Source organism: Carlito syrichta, unplaced genomic scaffold, assembly GCF_000164805.1.
Source record: "Carlito syrichta isolate Samal-C Ts95f unplaced genomic scaffold, Tarsius_syrichta-2.0.1 Scaffold312962, whole genome shotgun sequence".
Lineage (NCBI taxonomy): Eukaryota > Metazoa > Chordata > Mammalia > Primates > Tarsiidae > Carlito > Carlito syrichta.
The window spans coordinates 55,182-69,448 of NW_007257058.1; the positions used below are offsets into that span (position 1 = coordinate 55,182).

General features: G+C 35.1%; 1 protein-coding gene across 3 annotated transcripts in view; it reads right to left on the bottom strand.

The window, feature by feature from the left end:
- The window catches only part of PLEKHA1 (pleckstrin homology domain containing A1), a 64,474-nt gene that overhangs the window by 5,598 nt on the left and 44,609 nt on the right, over positions 1-14,267 (bottom strand). For all 3 annotated transcript variants that reach the window (XM_008070101.1, XM_008070102.1, XM_021718602.1), the window contains 4 exons: positions 10,138-10,281; positions 8,588-8,656; positions 2,106-2,170; positions 1,387-1,450 (listed from right to left, as the gene is read on the bottom strand). In XM_008070101.1, coding sequence (XP_008068292.1) covers positions 1,387-1,450; positions 2,106-2,170; positions 8,588-8,656; positions 10,138-10,281 — 342 coding nt within the window. The remainder of the gene's footprint in view (positions 1-1,386; positions 1,451-2,105; positions 2,171-8,587; positions 8,657-10,137; positions 10,282-14,267) is intronic.

Sequence of the window (14,267 nt, forward strand, 5' to 3'; positions counted from 1 at the left end):
GTCTGGGTGACCGAGTGAGACTCCAACTCAAAAAAAAAAAAAGAATATTTATGTAATTGTGTAATCTAAAAAAAATTTTATATCATTTTACATATTATTTTTCTAGAAATAATTTATGGTAGTACCCTAAGTCCTAAGAAAAGTATTGGATAGTAATCATATCGAAAAAATCATATTCCTAGATAGGGCCTGACTTTCAACGTGAATTCAAATAAATAAAACCTTAATATAAAATTAATCAAATTAAACAAGGCCTTGAGAGGGGTACAGAGATACTGACCCCTACTTCTAGAGTCTAGAAATACAAAAACTTTAAGGATATAGGATAATATTTTTGAATCAACAATAATATAAACAAAGACTTTTTAAAAAGAAAAACTATAGGAACACAATTCCAGAAATCAATTAGATAAAAAGATTCATGCTCTGATAGTTAATCTTGATTCAGCAACTTATCCTGAAGAAATTCAGACAAATTTATGCACAAAGATGTCTAAATGTCTGAAAACTATGCAAATGGATATTCAGTAACAGAGTAATAAAGATATGGTTTACTTGTAGAACATCCATACAGTGGAGTATAGTGCAGTCCTAAAAGGTTTTCAGAGAATTTTTAATGACATGGGAAAATATGACCACAATATATGAAACAAATAGGATATAACACTATATTCAGTATGACCCTACCTACTATAAAAAGAAATGCCTTAAGGAATTCAGAAGAAAAAAAAAGAAATGATTGGTTGAATATGGGATTGTGTGTTTTAAAAACCATCTTTTCAAAAATATTTTTTCAGGCAACTTCTTCAGGTCCCCTCCAACTGTGGGAGCTTTTCTGTCTTCTCAATAAATCTTACTTTCTTAAAATAAAAAAAAATATTTTTTTCTATATTTTCCAAATTTTCTGAAATAAGCATATGTAACTTTAATAAAGCAAAAATAAATCTTTTAAAAAACTTTCTATTTAAATAATTCAATGTGGTAAGCCAAAAGTACATTTAAACTTAAATAGGGGATGCCTACCATTAGATCTAATGGGTATTATTCATCTCTCCTTTTTATAAGATTACCAAAAATTGATATAATAGGAAAATCAAAATTCTAAAATATGTGCACAAGTAATTCAACTTGAAGATACACATTTAACATGTAAGTTAAAATAGCATTTCCCTTCCTCCAAATACTACTTAGTTCTATTTCACTAATTACTCACATTTCTTGAACATATAACCCTATTCTTTACATAACATTATTTTATTAAGCTGATGAATTAGAGTTGTCATATTTTTAAAATTCAAAAGCAATAAGCTTATTTATGTTTATTTCACCTCTAAAATTATTAATTTCTTGTCAGAAGAACCTAAAATTTCCAAATAAGTATCTTACCTGCACATAGAAAGTTCGAGACGTTGTTACAATTTCAAAGAGGTTGTCCCTCATCATTATGTCACTGTTATAAAAAAAAATATCTAATTGTACTTAAATAGCAGTTGTTTGATAGTTTTTCTTTCACTTGTTTACCTAGTACCAAGTATGTGCCAATAAATAAATATAAGAGAGAAAACACTGATTTAATTTAACAAAACCAAATTACCTTTTCCCATTTATTTTTGTGTTTTTACATTAAATTTTCCATATTTTATACAGTTATACTTTCAGAAAAGGTTCATAAAGCAACTTTAAAATTTTTAACTGTGAAGAAACCAGTTTGCTCAAACACTGGCACATCTAACACATTTTTTTTTGAAGAGCTGTATTCTGCAGCACCTTTGAAATGCTAAAATTAATACATCAGCTTGTCAAATCTAATGGCATAACTATAAATTGGTCAGATTAAACTCTTCCTTTCCATTAATAAGTTGTTTCTGAATTTTTAGTTTTCGAAGAAACAAAAAGATTACATTTCCTAATTTTTAGCTTTCAAATAAACAAAATGTTTTAAATACTTTAGTCTGAAGGTTTTGACAATTCTAGCATATCTTGACTATTGAGTTTTAAACTACAATTAATATGGAAAACTATAATCTACAAGCACATTAATCAAACTAAAGCACTATCCTGTGTTAATAAGTTATACCAGGCATCCAGTCAGAGTTGTTCCTTACCTTTGCTTACATTCCTGAACTTTATGAACCTCTTTGAGTGGTATTACACGGAGAGGTTCCTTTTCCTGGCAGTGAAAAAAGAACAAGCAGATACATGACATTTACTCATAAAATGCTTTCAAGAGTCAGTTAGTTGTCTTACTTGGAGATTTATGTGAAAATTAGACTTCTTTCTTAAAGCACATCTAGGATATTTTCTTAAACCATTTATCATCAAAATAGCTCCAAAATTATAACCTTATATGCACTGTTGTTTGAAACAAGGATATCACATATAACATGATTTCTGGCCTTAATGACGTGTAGCTGTCTCGTGGCCACTAGCTATCAGACATTCCCCCAGTGGACCTGTGTACCAAGTAAGTGCATTACTTCCTCTTGTGGAATGTCACTTTGATTTACAAGGCACCAGAGCAGTGAATACCCAGCTTCTTTAACTTAAATTTGTCATTTTATGAATATCACCTTTATATGAGTCCATTAAGCTAACAAGCACTATTTATTAAACATTTATTAAGTGCAAGACATCTGCTGGGTTTTAAACGTTTTATCTCACTTACACTTTCCACAACACTACAATACATGTACTATTATTTACGAGGAAAGTGAGGAGTAGACATGTAAATTACCTCACCCATTATAAAACTAGATATAAGATACAAATATAAGATGTGACTGGTTCCTAATAGTATAATATTTATACTACACATTCCATGAAATACTGTATATGTATTTCATTGAATATACCATGACATCAAGACTTAGAAAAATAGTACAAAGAATTTCTATAACTTACACCTTGCTTTCTAAAATGTTAATATTTTACATTTGTTTTACCATTATGTTTGGGTAGGTATAAGTAAATATATATGTGAGTACATATATCTCTCCTTAAATGTTTAAAGGCAAGTATTAGATATGATGCACTTTTACTACGAAATACTTCAGGGTATATTTCCTAAAACATGAATGTGTTCTTGTATAACCACAGTACAATTATGAAAACTGGAAACTCAACATTGATGTAAGACTATTATCTAATCTACAGACTATCTTCAGATTTCATTAATTGTCCCACCAGGATCTCCTTTACAGCAAAATAGAAACTATTTTTTGACCCAGGGTTCAATCTAGGGCCATACCTCTTAGTCTCTTTTACCAAGGAATAGTTCTTCAGTCTTTTTTTTTCTTTCATGATCTTTAGAGTTTTAAAATATTCAGAACAGTTACACAGTTATATAGAATATCTCCCAATTTAAGTCTGTCTGATATTTATTTGTGCTGAGATTCAGATTATACATTTTTGACAGTAAACCACAGGTGCGACACTATTCTTCTCAGTGCATCATTATCAGGACACATATACTTGATGGTGGTTTGTCCCATTATTGGTGTGTTAACCCTGACCTCCTGCTTAAGGTCAGTTTTATCAGTAACTATAATATTACTTTTTCCCTTTGTCATTGTTAAGTATCTTATGAAGCGAGAACTTGCAAACTATGTGCTACCCAGTTTCCCATCATAATTTTGCCCATGAGTTTTATCAAACATTCAGGATTCTTGCCTGAAACCATTGTTACAGTGGCAGTCAAGTGGTGAATTTTCTATCCCTATCAATTCATCTATATAGATTAAGATAGAACCTTACTATGAGGAAATGCTTTTCCTTCTTCATTTATTTATTCATGACCTTTTTTATTCTATGGGTTATGATCCAGTAATATCATCGTTTATTTTCTTACTTAAATTGTCTAAGTTTTGGTCATAGAAAGCCCCTTCAAGGTGGCTTCTGTGTCCCTTTGACATGTCCGATTCATTCTGAGTCACTTTCTTATTTTCTGGCACAGGCTGATGTTCTGGGCTCAGCTTGTATTTTCCCTGCTCCAGCTATGAAATCAGTCATTTCTTCACAAAGTCTTGGTTCCTTTTGTTTACAGAATGGCATTTATAGTTGCTTTTAGGAGAGGGGGCCTGCCAATTTCTTCAGTCAATCACAGACTTCTCATGCTAGATGAGAAGTATTTCAGTGCAGTTTTAATTTCTCTAATTATCAATAATGTTGAATAATATGTTTTTATATTTTTAAGGGCTTCTTAATTTTTAAGCAAATTGTTTACTTATGGGGTTTTTTTGTTCATTTTCCTACCAGATATTTTCTCAATTTTCTTTTTTTAAAGCTTGAAACCATCATGAATTTACAACAAAGGTTGAAAATGTAGCACAAAGAACTGATTTTCCTGAGCCATTTCAGAGTGAATTACTGACCTGGCCCACACTACCCCTGAAGGTTTCCATGTGTATTTCCTACAAAGACATTCTCTTAGATAACAACCATCAAAATCAGAAAATCATGCCCAAAATGTCTTTTATTAGAGCAAAATGATTCTGTTCAGAAGCATGGACATCATCTGCCTGTCATATCTCTTTCCTTTTCTTTAGTCTGGAACAGTTCCTTATTCTTTCCTTGACTCTTTTGAACATCACAAGGCTGTTATTTTGTAGAATATCCCTCATTTGGGTATGCCTAATACTTCCCCATGATCAGATTTAGATCACGTACTTTTGGCAGAAATACCACTGAAGCGATGTTGCCTTCTTTTCAGGTTATCCTGTCAAATGGTAAATGATTTCAATGTACATTATACCACTGAATTTCATTTCAATTATTTCACCAACCTGATTAAAGTGGTATCTGCCAGGTTTTTTCACTGTAAAGTTAGTCTTTTCCCTTGTACTATGTTCTGTAGATAGCTACTTTGAAACTATGTAAATATCTCATTCTTCATCATACATACTGACAGACTGACACATTCGTTCATTTACCAAAGTGTCAAGTTTCTCTGACAGCAAGACACTTGACTTCTATTACTCTCTACTCCCTATCAGGCTAACCCCCCAAAAGGACTATACCACCTCACCCTGCATGGGCTCTGACTGCCCACACCAGGATATGCTGGTTCCTCCTGACCCCCACCATGACCACCAGCACAGTTTTGCCTCACCTAATAAACTTGAATCTTAATTGTTTGGGATTGATGGGAAGAAAAGACAGCAAAGAGGATAAGGAAGAAGACTCTCAGTTTCTAAGATTCTTTTTATGTTAGAAATATTAATGTTTATCTCTCATATATGTTGCAAATATTTTCACCAGTTTTTCAGTTGTGCCCTTAAGTCCTTTATACTTACTTTTTAAACGTTTAAATTATCTTTTAAAGATACACACTGAAGTATTTACAGATGTAATGATGAGATACTCAGACTCTGCCTTCAAATACAAAGAAGGAAGTAGGTAGTGGAACAGAAGAAGCAAGATGAGCTGAGCCATGTGCTGACAATGATGAAATCTAGGGTGATGGGCATATGAGGGTTCCGTAGACTATTTCTGTCTATTTACTTTATGTTTACATTTGCCCATGATAAAAAGATTTTGCAAAGGAACTCATTTATACTTTAAACATTTTTATCACATACTATTCTTAAGCATATATAAAAAATATAAACAAAATAAAGTAGTTACAGATTCAGATTCCAGCTTTTATGAATCACTTTTTGACTTGGAGCCAGCAATGCCCGTATTTTTCACTTCATGCCATTCTCTGTGCCAAAGAGTGCTGGTGATACAGCATTTCTTAAGAATACTCCATTGTGTCCCTGAGATTTTCTTCCATGCTTCCAACACCCCTTTCTGCACACTATGATGCTGGAGTCTTCTGGACCTTACTGTGCATGCAAGCAGTAACAACTACAGCACAGCACAGCTATAGCTGCTGCTACTGCCCCTGACCCTCAGCAACTCTAAGACACATCCCTAAGATTGCAGAAATGTTAAAAGTGGAGGGGTGGGCTGTGCATCTTAGTACTAATAAAGGTCAGAAACTATAAATATATTAAAGTTTTCAGCTTTATCATCTGCATTTTCTAAACATGTAACATATTCCTAATTACACAGTATAACTTCCCCAACTCTTCCCTATATTTCCCTAGCTCATTCTTCCTCATAAATTTTGCAACATAATGTCCAACATGCAAGCTTTTATAACTTAGTAAATATTTCTGTTATACTTCCTGTCTCGTTAAAAGTACTGCTGGTGATGCAGGCACATGTAAATTTCCCTTGCAAAACTGAATGCCTGAAGGCCAGAGAACTTTGATAAACTGTTCTCTTTATTTTCAGTTCCCAGAACAGGGTACCAGAGTCATAGAGAGCTCAATGACTGTCTGTTGCATGAATGATGTGTCCCAAGAGTATTCGCATTAACTGAAATAGTGACGGCCAGGGATGTTGCTCTTGCCTTTCATCCCAGCACTTTAGAAGGCCAAGCTAGGAGGATCACTTGAGGCCAGGAGGCAGAGACCAGTGTGGGCAGCATAGCAAGATTCTTTCTCTACAAAAAATTAGCTGGGCATGGTGGCACATGCCTGTAGTGCCAGCTACTTGAGAAACTGAAGTAGAGTAATCACGTAAGCCCAGAAGGCCAAAGCTACAGTGAACCATGAATGCACTACTGCATTCCAGTCAGGGTGAGAGTGCAAGACTCTGAATCTAAAAATAATAAAATAAAACATAAAATAAAATAATAAAAATAAACAAACAAAAATCAATGAGTTACCCTGCTAACCAAACACAAGTACAGCATTCTAAGGCAGCAAGGCTGGTCTCTTATGGAACCAAGTAGCTACCATAATTACTACTTCCAGATGAGGTTCTGAAACTTTAAAGTCTGAGAAAGGCCCTCATGCAAAATGGATATTCTTGCTACGCTATGTGATTTTTCATTCATTAAAAAATATTGCCGGGCTCGGTGGCTCAGCCTGTAATCCCACGCCTTTGGGAGGTTGAGGTGAGTGAACTGCCTGAGCCCATGGGTTTGAGACCCGCCTGGGCAACTTGGCGAGACCTCATCTCTACAATAAATCAAAAACTAGCCAGGCGTGGTAGCGCGCGCCTGTAGTTCCAGCTACTTGGAAGGCTGAGGCGGAAGGATCACCGGAGCCCAGCCGGTCGAGGCTGCGGTGGCCGGGAATGGCCACTGCACTCCAGTCTGGGCGACAGAGGGAGACTCCAACTCAAAAAAAAAAAAAAAAAATTGATTATCTACCAAGTGCCAGGCCCTGTGTTCATAAAAGGGAACATAAGAGTCTTTGCTCTCAAGAAGCTCATTTGATTTAGTACCAAAGGCACTAAGCATATAATTACAAAACACAGAAGTATACATGGGTACCAAGGGCATATAAAGAGAAGACATTTAACCCAAAGTCCAAAAGCTTCCCAGAAAAGCTGACTCCTGAGGTAAATCTTAAAATATTCCTTCTCTATTCTCTAGTGCTCTGCTGTCCAATACAGTAGCTACTGGCTATGTAAAACTATGTAAATTTAAATTATATGAAAATGAAATAAAATCAGTGTAGTTTTAAAATGAAATAAGGTCAGTTCCTCACTCACACTAGTCACATACAGCCAGCGGCATTGGACAATGCGGATATGGAACATTTACATCCATGCAGAAAGTTCTAGTAGACAGTACTGTACTGGTGCCTTCATTCAAATAAAGTACCTGGTTCTCCTCTCAAAGGACCTATACACTAAGGAGAGGTAGGATAGATGTTTAAAGTGCAGAACTGTATTCAATTTACTCAACAAGCTAATGTGGAACTCAGGTCAACTGACAATGTAAATATGTATGTTTGTTTGTTTATTCATTCATTCATTCATTCATTTACTTATTTATTTTTGAGGTGGAATCTCACTCCATCGCCCAGGCTGGAGTGCAGTGGCACAAACAGGGCCACCCCAGTGTTGACCTGCTGGGCTCCAGCGATCCTTCAGCCTCAGCCTTCCAAGTTGCCGTAATTACAGGCGTGCACTACCATGTCTCGCTAATTTTTTATTTATTGTAGAGACGAGGTCTCTCCAAGTTGCCTGGGCTGGTCTCATACCCGCTGACTCGGGTTATCCACTCGCCTCGGCCTCCTGAAGTGCTAGGATTACAGGCTGAGCCACCGAACCCGGATGACAATATTTTAAATAAAGATGCTACTCAAACAAGAAAAAGGGAATTTTGATCTTTGATTACCTTTAGATAGGACAAAAACATCTTATGTTAAGCAAGTTAAGAGTCATTGTGAAATAGGAAAAGAAAATATCAAGAGAAGACAGAAATACAGAGGTTTAAATGTTTACTTTTAGAGATGTAGTTCTTTACACTAGCTCCTCTAATGCCTTTGTGGAGGAACTTTATAGACAGGGAGATGCTAATATTTTTAGATTTTTCATGGTGAAATACCATTTTGAAGATATGATCATTTTACTTAAGCTGTACTTTTTAAAAATGTCATTAACCAAAAGCATTACAACAAAATAAACTATGTACCTCTCAAAACTAGAATTATTCTGGAAATAGAGAACAGTACAAGAAATTATGTAATCACTTCAATGTAACACTTCTCCAACATTTTTAAACATTTACAACACAGCAACATACCAGTTCAGATTTGAAGTAGCCTATCGTGTTTTCATCCAATTGAAAATATCTTCTCTTCCAGTTTTTCATCTACCAGAGATGAACACAGACATAAGACTTCTGTTTCCAATAATGGCAATTGTTAATCAGCAATGAATTTTTCTGATTTGAACCCACAATCAGAAATGCCAAGCACTGAGAAACCTCATTACTCTCTTAATAAAGAAAAATGAAACCTCACCCCTCCTGTGTTACCCAGACCTTGAACTCCTAATTCAACTTTTGATGACTGGTTTTCAGCTTTTATTACATGACTTTATGGTAGGAATTCATATTTTTAATGCTCTATAGTTTACACCAAAAAAAAAGCACTTCCCCTTCCTCCCCCTTTCCACTCCCTGGCAAAGTAAAGAGCAAGCACAGGAAATATTATTAAACCACATCAAGTTTCCCTATGTGTAAAATGTATGAATATATAGTAATAAAAAAGCAACAAATATTTAGTAAACCTATTTTGTACAAATATTTTTTGAGAATGAAATACAGCTTTGTGAAAGCATTTAAATACCTCTAAGTGATCTGTATTTTGAACTTACCAGTAAAACAAAAAGAACTGTGTCCTTAAAAGCCATGATTTACACACAACTCAGCAGCATTGCCTGAAGAGATTTCTGACTCCGTCTGCAGATATTTTATACGTTCTATAGTGAGAGATGCCCCAGCCCTCAGCTTCACTTCCCTTAGCCTAAGGTCAAACAGAACCGAAGCAATGATCCCTGGGCTGACCTAAGGGAATTCATCTTGACAGAAAGTGGTAAGAAGTCAAACAGAATAGCCAGTAGAGTTTTAAGTACTTCTTTACTCAAAGGTTTTTGTGTTCTCAAACTTAAGAATGGCTTGAATTTTCGAAAGGTATGTTGCAATCTTAGAAATACTGATAAGTGTACTTGCTCTTGCAGAAATACCTTATACGTAGCTGAATGTACGGGAAAATCTGTACTTACCCATAATAGCTATTATGAGTACACATGGGCTGTGTGAAGGGAAACATCTCTCTTATTTACATCTTTCAAGGAAAAAAAACCCTAAATGGTAGGTTTTATAATATGGTTTTCCTTAAAAAAGAAACAGCGCCTGAGAGGGTAAGTAAGTAGCCCAAAGTCATAGAGCTTACAGTTGAGGTCAGCTTAACATCAAATCAAGGGATCCTTCACACCCTTCCTCTTCCTGCACCTGGCCTACCATCTCCCACCACAGCTCTCTTTCCCTGATTAACTCCAAAAAGGCAGTAGGGGCCAATAGAAAAACTTTCTGGAATAAACAAACTGTTAGGAAAGCTCATTTAGACTGAAGGTCAATGGTAACCGGCATTCACTTTCCTGGCTGCTCGAAGGTCAAGGAAATAATTATAAACAGAATAATCCCTAATTTTATCTCCTGACTCCATTTCTCAGCATGCTTGTCTCTGACTTTGGGGCTTTTATAAAACAAAGCAATGTGTATGTTAATTTTAGAGTTCACTAGTAAATATTCATTTTTCATTATTTCACATTTTCTGTTAAACTACTCACCACTGCTCCTTGTTTTACACAATATCCAGCTTTGATAACAGCACTATCTGGAGGTGGTTTAGGAGTAAAGTAAGGAAGATGGCTTTGTGATCGTTTCAAATTATTTCTGTCAATGCTTTCACCACATTCATTTACGTCTTCTTTCTAAAATGAAGCAAAATAAATAAATTCTTTTCTGCTTAATTAGCTTCAACGCATACTTTTATTTCATGTTGTTATCCTAGTAGAAAATCTTAAAATCTTAGTTCAGTCAGAAACAGATTCTGAAATGAAATGTTTTCTAATTAATCTTTCCTGTAATTCATTAAAGTACAAATTTCCACTTCTCTTGTTCTGTAAAGGTCCTCCCACCAGTACTTTTTTGTGGGGGGAGGGTTAGCTTCTTATTTCACCCTAAGTATACAGATTCACAGGAAGTTGCCAAAAATAATGCACAGGAGATCCCATGTACACTTTAACCAGTCTCTCCAGTAGGGAAACTGCACGACTAGAGTACATTATTAAAACCAATAAACTGTCATTGGTAATGCCACTAAACTTTACTCAGATTTCACCAGTCTTACATGCATTTATTTGTCTATGCAATTTCATCACACAGGTAGATTTGTGTAGCAATTACCACTTTTTTTTTTTTTTTGAGTTGGAGCTCTCACTCTGTCACCCAGACTGGAGCAGCCACTGCAGCCTCGACCTGCTGTGCTCCGGCTATCCTTCTGCCTCAGCCTTCCACTAGCTGGAACTACAGGCGTGCATTACCACGCCCGGCTAATTTTTTGATTTATTGTAGAGATGAGGTCTTGCCAAGTTGCTCAGGCAGGTCTCGAACCCGCAGGTTCAGGCAATCCACTCACCTCAGCTTCCCAAAGCGCGAGATTACAGGCTGAGCCACCAAGCCCAGCTAGCAATCACCACTTTCAGGATCCAGAATTGGTCACCACTCCAAGGCACCCTTGTGCTAACCCTTCAGAGCTCCAACCCCAAATCTCTTGGCAACCACGAATCTGTTCTCCACCTCCATAATTTCACCATTTTTAAGACCATAATATAAATGAAATATAAATGAAAGCATACAGTATATAATTTTTTCAGATTGTCTTTTTTCACTCAGCATAATTCTCTGGAGATTTTTACAAGTTGTTCCTTGTATCTATTATTCATTCTTTTTTACTGCTATATTTCATAGTATGGATGGACTACCAGTTGCTTAACTATTCACCCATTAAAGGACATTTGAGTTGTTTCCAGTTCTTGGCTGCTGAGAACATTCACGTACAGGTTTTTATGTGAACATACTTTTCCACTTCTCTAGGACAAATGCCTAAGAATGCAAATGCTGAGGTATATAGTAATTGCAAGTTAACTATAAAACTGCCAAACTCTTTTCAAAATGGCCATACTATTCTACACTCCCACCAGCAATGTATGAGAAATCCAGTTTCTTCTCCTCCTTGTTAGCATGTGTATTGTCACTAAGTTTTATTTTGGCCATTCTAATAGGTGTGCAGTGATGTCTCATTGTGATAATAATTTGCATTTTCCTACTGGCTAAAGATGGTGAACATCTTTTTCATGTGCTTATTCACCATCTATCTTTTATCTTTTGGTGAAGTAACTGTTCATGAATTTTGCCCTTTTTCTAATTGGATTTCTTGGAATTTTACTGTTGGGTTCTGAGAGTTACTTGTATGTTCTAGATATAAGTCCTTTTTGAATATGTGGTTTGCAGATTTTTCTCCTAGTTTGTAGCTTTTCTTTTCATCTTCTTAACAGGGTCTTTCATAAAGCAAACATTTTTAATTTTGATGAGATTAAACTAATCAGTTTTTGCCTTTACAGATTGTGTTTTTGATATCAAGTCTAAAAACTCTTTGCCTAGTCCTAGATCCTGAAGATTCTCTCCTATACTCTTTTCCAAAAGTATTACAGTTTCTTGTTTTACAGGTAAGTTCAGTAAAAAACTAACTATACCAAGTTTCTCATGTTCCTCAAAGTACTGCTTTCCTGTTTATTTATAATATCTGATAATCTAGAATCCCATACATGAGCCCAAAGTGTACTTCCAATAATTTATAAATTTTAAGAGAAAAACAAATTCTTCAGAGTCATACATATCTTGAGGAATTTTCAACCTGTTCTACATTTAGACAGGTCAACAACATTAATCATATACTTTGTAATACCAGTATTTAACTCACTGCTTCCTGGTATTTACTGAATAAATTAATAGTGCAAATGAGGTTTATTTAATATTTTCTTGTTACTATATTGTCTCAATGGTTTTACAATAAGTAAATACTTTATAATTTTTAAAACTATAGTGTAAAATATTAAAGCAATAAAATTCTTAGGACTTTTTAAAATGGCACCTCTCGGGGCAACCCCTTCAGGTCCCCTCCCACCGTGGAAGCTCTTCTGTTCTCTCATTAAATCCTGCTTTCTCACCAATAAATAAATAAATAAAAATAAAAAATAAAATGGTACTTCTCATAGAATCCTAAAACTTACTGAAAAATTCATACCAAAATTAAAACACAAGAAAAATCTTCATTCCATACAAAATTAAAGCAGCCACAGATAAAAATACCACAACATCTTAATACAACTATAGGCAAACAGTCTTGCCCCTTTTGCCCACATAAGTCATATGACAGGTGAAAGAAGCTTAGTCTAGTGACAAAATAACCAGAAACTTAACAAGTCAAAATCATTACTTTTAGAACAAGTAAATACACCGTTTCAGTTGTTTTTTTTTTAAATCCAACTTTGGTGAAAAAAGTAAGTTCCCATGAGAGCAAGGATTTGTGTTCATTAATATACCCCTTGCCAAGCATAAAGAAAGCACTCGATAGTTAATTAATTCATGTTGTGAGATTTCTTATTATATTAATCACCCTCCCCAGGCCAAAAAAAAAAAAAAAAAAACCTGGAAAATGTGGTATATAATACAAATTGATGTAAAAGATTTATAATGTGTCAAAGTCTTTTAAGTTCAAAAGGCATACAGGTAATGAAAATGTCCAAACCTGACAATATCAATCAATTACTTTAAAATTCTTGGTTTCTCAACTGCTAGTGATTTAATTTCCATTACAAATGTATTCCCTCAGTAGCAACATAAGAAATTTAGGCTCACACAAAAGTTTTAATTTCACCAAAAATTGTTTATAAATGTGTATTTTTCCTAATAACCAAAGGAAGACTTAATTCAGAGAATCAGTACTTTTGAGAAAGAATTAAGTCAAAATTCCAATTCTCTGTTTAATTCACCTAGACCAGGTTGCAGAAAAAAAACAGGTTTAAAAAATTACACATATTTGGGCAACCCCTTTGGGTCCCCTCCCACTGTGGTAGCTTTTCTGTCCTCTCAATAAATCCTGCCTTCTCAAAAAAAAAAAAAAAAAAAAATCACACATATTTGTAAGCACTGACTCAGCAAGATTTTATTTCTAGGAATTTATCCTTTAAAAAAATACCATTGGCCAGACACAGTGGCTCAAGCCTGTAATCCCAGCACTTTGGGAGGCTGAGGCAAGAGGACTGCCTAAGCTCAGGGGTTCTAGATCAGCCTGGGCAACTTAGTGAGACCTCGTCTCTATAATAAATCAAAAAATAAGCCGGACATGATAGTACGTGCCTGTAATTCCAGATACTTGGAAGGTTAAGGTGGAAGGATCACCTGAGCCCAGCAAGTCAAGGCTGCAGTGGCCATAAGCATGTCATTACACTCCAGCCTGGACGACAGAGTGGGACTCCAACTCAAAAAATATATGTATCATCTATGTCTCTAAAGTTTAAGCTACAAGATGTTCCTCATAGCATTGTTTATAAAAAGAACCCTATTTGTCCAACAATAGAGAATTTGTAAATTATGGTAAATCCATGTAAGAACTACTACACAGTCATTCAAAATGATACAGAAGAACTTCTGATGACCTGGAAAATGTTCATGATGTAAGTGAAAAAAATCTGTTTACAAAGTCTAATATACAATTCATATCTCCATCTCTAGGAGGAAAAATGCACAGAAGAAAGGCTCAGAGAAACCATGAAAAGTGTTGGACAACCCCTTTGGGTTCCCCTCCCACTGTGGGAGCTTCTCTGTCCTCTCAATAAATCCTGCTTTCTCACAA